At 36.9% G+C, this 9028-nt stretch overlaps 1 protein-coding gene and 1 non-coding gene across 3 annotated transcripts; both read left to right on the top strand.

Moving 5' to 3' along the window:
* The first annotated feature begins 50 nt into the window (after positions 1 to 50).
* Positions 51 to 123, top strand: TRNAA-AGC (transfer RNA alanine (anticodon AGC)). Its single transcript has one exon. It is a non-coding gene; the product is annotated as a tRNA-Ala (tRNA).
* A 588-nt stretch (positions 124 to 711) lies between these two features.
* Positions 712 to 4749, top strand: LOC100250730 (uncharacterized). Of its 2 annotated transcripts, XM_010650127.3 has the most exons (4): positions 712 to 956; positions 1068 to 1331; positions 2109 to 2239; positions 3773 to 4749. In XM_010650127.3, exons 2-4 carry the CDS (start codon positions 1068 to 1070, stop codon positions 4572 to 4574), a joined length of 1197 nt encoding a protein of 398 aa, XP_010648429.1. In that variant the 5' UTR covers positions 712 to 956; the 3' UTR covers positions 4575 to 4749. The 2 variants fall into 2 exon arrangements, with proteins under 2 accessions (XP_010648429.1, XP_002277134.2); XM_002277098.4 differs by having other exon boundaries at positions 712 to 1331.
* The last annotated feature ends 4279 nt before the right edge of the window (positions 4750 to 9028 follow it).

The raw sequence follows: 9028 nt of genomic DNA, 5'->3' as shown, positions 1-9028 counted from the left end.
AATAAAATAATATTGATTATATAAATTATATTTGAACGCCAATCCCAAAAGGGGATGTAGCTCAGATGGTAGAGCGCTCGCTTAGCATGCGAGAGGTACGGGGATCGATACCCCGCATCTCCATCTATTTTTTTCAGTTGTTCTAACTTCATTTGGTGACTAAAACGGCGTCGTCTAAGCCTTTTCCATTTATACAAAATTAAATCACATTATTATTACCAATGAATCATACATACTATACATTATTTGAGAATAATTTTAAGCCCCAAAAGGAATACGATCCATAGTTATAAATGGGTATCAAAACCGATCCTCAATTTTGATGTGAGAGTCCCACACAAATATCTCTACAATCCAATAAGATATCTTGTATTAATTAAAAAAAATATTAGAGATTTGACAAAAGAATAACTCCTAAATGTTAAAATATATGCAGTGAATTTTAATGTTAATAAAAATAGAAATTAAATTATAAAAAGACCGATTAAAAATTATTTTTAAATTTTGGTCTTCAAAATTGTACATGAAACCATTAATCAGCGAGACCATTTATATCCGATATCAGAGGCAGTAATGAGAGATGGTAAAGCTTGGGAAAGGGAGGAGTAAAGAGCGTTGAATGAATGACAGACACGTGTCACGCCAGTTGTAACATTAAAAGAATTGGGTCAGACGCCATACATATAAATATAAACAAGAATAAAGATGTGTAAGATATTAACACCCGAATGATAATAAATTCCCCTTTTGGCATTCAACATGGGGAGGGGCCTGCATTGAAAGTCTGGGGGGACACACAAAACACACATACCCACCCTTAAAATCTGGAGCAAACGTCGATCCGGAGCACCAGTTATTCACCACCATCGCCACCACCACTGTGTTTTGGATCGAGGGCTTCTTCTGCATTTGTTGGGACCTTGATTTGACAAATCTCGGATTGAATCGGATTCGGGGTTCGATTTTTTTTCCTTTTCATTACTTTTTTTTTTTTTTGGGTTTCGGAGTTTGTTTGTTTATTGGGGTGTGGATGATTTGGAAGATTTGGGATTGGGTGTGAGATGCAGATGGAAAGAGAGGAACGTCGTGGCAGTTATTATAATTATGGTGATTACGATTATGAGAATGGGAATTGCGGTCGCTACCGCGTGGAGAGTGTGATGGTGGAGCGCGACAGGGACAATCAGAGTCCGGAGATGTCTTCTTCTTGGAAGATTTTGCCGGTTTCGTCGTGTCCTTCGTCTTCGTCTGGTCTCGGTGTGGGTTCGATCGAGCATCAGGTTTCGAAGATGGATACGCTTGCTGGGATTGCGATCAAGTACGGTGTGGAGGTATGTTTGAGTTTTTAGAATTTTTCATGATTGGTGGATTTAGAAGAATTCATTCTGGGAATTCTTGTGATATTTTATGTGCATGATACCATACTAAAGATAAAGGACTCATCTTTTGACTATTTAGGAGGTTAATGGCACAGTTTCTGGTGATTTTTCTGATACATTCATCTTCTTGTGGAAGTATTTTGAGCATTCTGAGTTTAATCGTGGAATCATATAATTCGGAAAACGGTGGAAAATAGAAGCAAAACAAGGAAACGTGAAAAAATATTTTTCGAAATGATAAATATTTGAGATTATGAATATACCTAAAAAGGATGAAAGAATAATATCACCCAAGTGTGTTTGGATTTGGGTTTCAGAATTCCTGGAAATCCTAGGTTAAACTCTCTGTATGATTGTGTTTCTTTGTCAAGAGCTATTTGATCATCTAACATTGGATACACTCTAATCAGCCTGGATTTCCTTGTTGCAACTGTTTGGTTATAATCATCTGTTTTAGATACTTCAATACAATTGAACAATAAGCATATGTAAAACGTATGAATTGATTTACACTTTGAACTCTTAAGTAGTATCTGCATGCTTAGCAGTTTTCCCCTTGTTTTGTTGATGGGTGAAGAGGAGATATGTACGAAGTGACACCTAGCAAGAAGGGGGTGCAAGTGCAACCCTTGTAAACATGACCCTTTTTTTTTTTTCTTTTCTGATTCCGTTAATCATGTACACTGTTGATATTATTTCTTATGATAAAATTGGGTATGTGGGTGTTAGGTGGCTGACATTAAAAGGATGAATGGCCTGGTCACCGATCTTCAAATGTTTGCTCTCAGGACACTACAAATACCATTACCGGGAAGGCATCCTCCATCTCCCTGTTTGCTAAATAGTTCTGAGACTCCCCAGTATGTATTCACTTTCCTTTCTGTCTGGTCATTACATCTTCACTGATGGTGTCTAATGTGTGTGGCGTTAGTTAATATTTGTGCGATAGATAACAGTGAGCTTTTTGGATAAATTTCTAGAATATATATATATATAAAAGAAAGAATATATTAGAAGCACCAAACAAAAGGGCGTGCAAAAGTATACACATTGTATACAAACGATGCCGAGGGAAAAACACAACAAACTACTCCCTCATTTGACTTAAAGCTCAACCAATCAATGAAGTTCAACATAGACAATTGACAAAGAACAATCACCTATAGACATTTTAACCCACTCCCAAAAACTATACATGAAAGTTTGTTTGATTAATTGGTCCATTTTTTCAATGTTTTCAAAAGCTCTTTTATTCCTTTCTTTCTAGATGGTCCAAAATAAACATTAGGCAGTAGCTTTCCAAGCTTTCTTCCTCTTCTTCTTCCTGACAAATGATTCATGTCGGCTTAAAAGAGCCTCTCTTACATAAGATATTTTTGTTGCCATGCTCTCTCTTTGCTGGTTACATGCTTGTTTCACTATATTTGGCAAATTGGTGATATTCACGATCATAGAGAGTTTGATTGGTAACACTTTCTTTTAGTACAGAACAAAAAATTGCCCTTAATCCTAGCTCTTATCATAACCCTTTCCTTCAAAGTAGTCTATGTAAGTTTCATCCTGAGTAACATCTACAAAGAGGCCTTGGTGGCTTTCGCGTTTTCTACTTCCACTATAAGGATGCAAAATTTTGCACTTGCAATTTTAGAGGCCTTGGTGGTAGGCCTTGGTGGTTTTCGCATTTTCTACTTCCACTATAAGGATGCAAAATTTCATGTCTGCTTAGAAAGAATGAGGGTTAGGATTTTATGGGGAAGATTTCTCATCCTTCTCATGTTTTCTTTATAACAATTAATAAATCTTCCGTTTCTGATAAGAAAAGGGGTTAGGATGGATGGGTGGCAATGTTATTAACTTATTAGGAACAAGTCCCCTGTCATGAAAGATCAGAGACCCGATCAGTTGGGGATGGGACAAGAAAGCTGGCTAAGATGTTTTAGTTATGTATAATAACTAACAACAAAAAAAGGGAACCGGGGAATGATATGGTTTTAGTTAGAGGGGAACCCCCAGAACAAGAGAAAGGCCATAGTGAACTTGGATGGGGCACTAGAAAAGGCGTAACACCTAACTGATCCTTGGTAAGTGAAATGGCAGCTGGACTTACACGACCTTCTAAGAAATCAGTGTCCTTATAACTCCAATTTCAAAGCTTCATTCTCGATTCTTATAAAACTAGAATTCAAATCTAAAGAAGTGTTTGATAGTCCTTGATGGATACAATCCTAAAGGTTAAAAAAATACTGTTTCGCTTAAACTTATTTCTCCTATTAACTTGCCTGTTCTAGCATTTAAGAGTAAACCTCTGTATCTGTGTTTTAAAGTAACTAACTCATCATCTCAAGTGATCATTCGAATTGAACTCAGAATGCCTGGTGCTGAAACTTTTGCAGACGGAACTCTGACTGGACCCCAACAGACAGTGTGCACCGCAACCTTTTTGAAACATTCCAGTCACTGAGAGTGAAATCATCTTCCCAGCGGCCGGTATCCCCAGCTATGAGCACTTTACAAGGTTATTACAGGCTGAAGCCAGAAGATCAGCGAAATGCACCCAAAGGCTTTGAAATGGCAGTCTACAGAAAAGAAAGTGCCCATTATTTAGAAGATGGGCCATTCTCCAAACAGTCATCAATTTCTAACCCACTTCTGAGCCGTGTTCGGAAATGTAGAAGCTTAGCTAACGGTTTCATGCCAGAGAATGGCGAAGCAGCTGACGACATGACAATTTTAGAAGCAAAGGAAGGTGACTATAGATGGAATGAGAAATTGATCAGAAGGCGTCAGAAATCTGAAACAGACTTTTCTTGCAGCCCCGAAATGCCGTTGAAGGAGGATAACAGAAGTGGTGGTGGTGGTGGTGGATTTTCAGCAATAACAGGAAAGGGTTTGGCCCTGAGAACCAAAGCAGTGAATCGAACTGCAACTGATGCAGATGCAAGTTTAATGAACCCTATTCCGGTAGGTCTGGGGGATTCTATTGTGACAGATAGTTTTGCTGGAGTAAGGAAGTCATCAAGCACATCAAATTTGCAGGATCAGGACAGTGCTATCTTTCCGTCCATCTGGCCAACATCAATGTGGAATTTGAAGCCTGATCTACAAGCCCTTTCAACTGCAGCCATTACAAGACCAATCTTTGATGGCTTGCCTAAACCAATAACTGGACGAAAAAACAAAGCCGCTCTTGATTAGCAAAAGCTCAATTCATTAGATCCAGTTAACTCATCGATTTTGTTCCATATTTTGTAAACCCTTCCAGTAGTTGTTGCTCTATAGTCGGAAATAGAGAGAGAAAGTGTAAAGAACAGTAAAAAAAAAGTCCAAATAAGATGCTTCATCAATTAATACATGAATATTTACCCATTTATTACCAAGACTCACACCTGAAACTATATCAGTGGATGGGGAACTACTTTTATACGCTTACAGAGCAATGACTCATCATACATTTCTCCTCTGTTAAGGTTTTGCTACAGCATTAACATCTAAGCTGTTTTACAACCTAACATAGAATGTGTATTTAATTTGTATGTCTCCACTACTAAAAGGAACTCTCCATATATTTTATTTATTCATTATGGTAGTGATGTGTCAATGGCGATTTCCGAAGTTGACCCATGATATTATACAGTTTCAAATGTCCTTATTTTTGTCTTGCGTTAGGGATTTAACCATTATGCCTAAAGTTTGACTTGGCAATAGGAAAGGCAATAATGAAGTATCCAAGCAAAAATTCTTATCTTACCTAAACCTAATTGTTTAATCAAAAACCATTCAAGGACATACAACGGAATAAGGTCGGTTTTGGACTTCTTTTTTGATGGGTAAAAGAAAAGAGCATATATAAAAAACGAGGCACCAAATGACCATCCCAAAGTATAAAGAAAGTATACATCGATCGTTAAAAGACAAAACCAAGAGAAAGAGAGTACAAAAAACCACATACTCTCGTTGAGAATCCAACCAATCAATAAAGATGATTAAAGACAATATACCCTCATCTATAAACACCCTAATCCATGACCACAAGTCACAAACAAAAAGAGTTTTTCAACCTTTGATTGGAAAGCTCCTCATTACCAAAAACAATTTTATTCCTTTTCTTCCCAACTATTCAAAAGATAAGTAATGGAGGCAGCCTTCCAAACCTTTTAAATTGATTTTGGATTTGTAGTCCAACCCAACTATTTCACGGCCAATCATGGTGAGGATTTGACCAGAATAATTGGAGATTCTTGCAGGATTTTAGCAACTTGAAGTTTATGATTTCAAACAGGCTTTATTTGCAGTGATGTTAGAGGCATCATTTTTTGCTGTAAACTAAATCTGAATACGAACCAGTCAATGGAGACAATGCTTAAATAACATTGGAATCCCAGCTCTAAATCAAACGTTAAAGATCACAACCCTATTCCACATTTGGATTCATCGCATCATTTCAAAGCCAGACCAACTTAACTACCGTGCATAATATAGCCTCTATCTCTTGGGATAATTTAACCATTCACCAGCTGTAACAACCGGATTGCTGAGAACTGGAAGCAAACTATAACCAAACCTACTCAAATTTGGAACATTTTTTAGAGCTCCTAGATATTAATGATGATCTAGGTTATACTTCTCTCCCAATATTTACTACATTTGGTTTTACTAAAAAGGTCAGGAAAAGAAAAATGGAAAATAAACAGCCCATCTACAGAAAACTGTAACATACATTTTTGTCACATGTCCAGTGACCCCAATTTAACTGAAACCAAAATGGTGTATAAGATATGCAATTTAAATTATCCAATGAAAGAATCTGAAATCCTTTCCTGCACAGGAAGAAACGTAAAATGCAAATGCATCTGTTTAAGACTACTGCTTTTTCCTAGAAACAAACAAGTTGACTAGTGCTTAGTCATAATTTAGTAGGTAGCACAAAAGTGAATCCATCCAAACATGCCTTAACCCAATCCCAAGCAGAAGGCACACACACATATCAGAATGTAGATTTAATGGCCACAAATTCTTCAACATTTTACTTTCTTAATTATGAATGAACTTAAGCCAGCTACTTATCTTGAAAGAAATGCCCTCTAAGTCCTTGGTTTATTTTTTACTACTAAGGGAAACCCCATTAGCCTTTCTTTACCATACATGGCAAAAGGCAATAACCACAACGTATATATAGATGTCAATATAATCGAAGTAAGCTAACAAACATGAAGATCATGTAGAACGATATGAGAATGTAGGATCAGTGAAATTCGTTAGAATGCATTTCCATTTTAATAGATATCACATGCTTGAAATATGCTTCTAATCGTTTCTCATACTAATTTTTACCTTGTTTTGTCTATATGTAGTTTTGGTTCCATCTGGAACCGCTTTCACCAAATGCGACTTCTATCCAAATACAGAAAATAAAAAAAGCGCCGCGTGTAACACGCAGCGTTTTCAAAATCCATCAAGCACAGCTCATTGTAGACTGGAAATTTATTTGAACAGTGAAACACAATATGATGTGACCACCCCAAGATGCTAAAACTTGTTTGACTCATTGCATCACCATTCTACTAATTGCTCTAATACCTTATCAGCAAGCAAAAGTACTAAGCCACCAGCTGTTCTATCAACTCCAGATAGATATTAGAAATTTGCAAAACTCATAAAATTGACTCTGATCTCCACAAATAAACTGTAGAGAGACCAAGGAGGGACCATCACTCAATGCTATTTATCACCAGAACAACAATGTTGATATTTAACACAATTGCAACTGTGAACCAACAGACAAGGCCCAAAGGGATCCTAAAGACACTAGATACACATCCATTTTTTCTTCAGAGAAAAAAGAAGGGATGGAGAAGAAGAAAGCAAGACAAAAAGAAAACATGCCCTGCCCTTCAGCGAAAATCACAAAACAGAAAGAAAAAGGAAAATAAAAAATAAAAAACCAAAAAACAAACCCAAACATCCCCTTTTCCTCAATTTCTTCCTTTGAGAAAAAATCAGCAAAAAACAAATTACCATCACCTTAAACACCCAATCCATCTCTGGCACAGAGAGCAAGTTGTAAGTTCACAAGGTTTCTACATGCTAAAAGATTCTTTTTTTTTTTTTTCCTGATGAGAAACAACAGTATAATTTATTGAAGTAAAAATAAGTACAAAGAAGGATGAGAAATCCTCCAAAAAGTACACAAAAGAAAGCAAGAACCTCCAAGTTCAAGAATCTATACAAATATGAGGTTCCACAAGTTTTGTCCCAAGTGAGAATATATAAAGGTAATCTATCCTTGCTAGCCCACACCCTTGGAAATAGACACCAACATCCAATCAAGTTGGATCAAATTAAGGGGAATACCCTTAAAAGTTGTGGTGCATGATGCAAAGGAAGTTAAGAAATGAATTATGTCCTAAAGACCCCTTGAAGTTCTCACCTTGTCCTAAAAAACTCTAGCGTTTCTCTCCTGCCACACAACCCACATCAGAGCAAGACAAGCAAACTACCACAACACGTTGCCTCTACTGGAAATTCCCAATCCTCTATATGAAATAATCATCATGTCACATATACTCCTAGGAGGAACCCAATCCATATTAGCCAAACCAAATACTTTGTGCCAAAGCCCCAAACTCGATGGGCAATATAAGAAGATATGATCTACCGCTCTCCATACAGAACAAACAAACATCAGAGGGCTTTGTATGATTTTCTCAGTTATAACATGTCATTGATGTTTACCTTCTTGAGTGCCGCTAACCAAGCAAAGGATTTGACATTAAATGGGGCTTGAGATTTCCAAACAAAATCAATGGGGAATGATGGAGTTGGATCATACATGCTAAAAGATTCTTTCATCTCCAAAATATTAGTCTTATGTTAAGGGTCTTCCTAGAGCCAAAGCTGATATATGAAAACATTGCTATCAATGTCAATGAAAACCTCCTAGAGCCAAACTTCCTTGTACTCTGGGGCACTTCCTTGGTGTGCCTTTTATTTCCCATATATTGTTGTTTATTCATCAAAAAATGTCAATGAAAACTTCACAATTGAACTGAAACACCTACCTAATAGACTGTATGCATGAAGCCATTCCACTTCATATAAACTGTGTCTATGAGAAAATACAAGGTGTCCGATTCAGCTGAAATCAAAAGGACTCTGACATTGTACAGGATGTAGAGACAGGCAGAAAAAATTTCTCATACCATTCATCATTGATGATCAGACAACCAAGTAGCAAAACAATGGTTGATAAAAAAATTCTTACAATTTTGCCTAAGCAGTAAACCCTCCTTTCGAGGCCTTAATTCAAATTCTAATATTCCATGCCAATTCTAAATCCAACATTTGCCTTAATCCTAATTCCTGGTGGACATAAGTCCCGCCCATAACACCTGAATTCTACCACAGGTGTAATCTAACCCTTAACAAGAATATCTCTCAAATTTCCAAGCTAATACAATCAAACCAATTAATCTTTCATGGTAAGGCTATGCTCAACCATGCCCATACAGTTAGTCGTGAACGCTGAATATTGTAACTCTCCAAATCACCAATTCTTGGAATCACCAACATGAGCCAAAAAAGAGCTGATTGAGAAAGACAAAGTCACCAGCTGCTAACTAATGATGCTAAAAATTGGGAGGCTGTTGTCA

Source organism: Vitis vinifera, chromosome 1 (genome assembly GCF_030704535.1).
Source record: "Vitis vinifera cultivar Pinot Noir 40024 chromosome 1, ASM3070453v1".
Classification (NCBI taxonomy): Eukaryota; Viridiplantae; Streptophyta; class Magnoliopsida; order Vitales; family Vitaceae; genus Vitis; species Vitis vinifera.
Note: the sequence above shows the minus strand (reverse complement) of the source record. Positions and strands in the feature narration are given on the sequence as shown.

Bases quoted from the DNA above. Each gene is read 5' to 3' on its own strand.
- LOC100250730 (XM_002277098.4), top strand. From the start codon at position 1,062: ATGCAGATGGAAAGAGAGGAACGTCGTGGCAGTTATTATAATTATGGT. The intron at 1,332-2,108 runs GTATGTTTGAGT...TGTGGGTGTTAG, and splicing joins CGATCAAGTACGGTGTGGAG to GTGGCTGACATTAAAAGGAT. The intron at 2,240-3,772 runs GTATGTATTCAC...AAACTTTTGCAG, and splicing joins AATAGTTCTGAGACTCCCCA to ACGGAACTCTGACTGGACCC.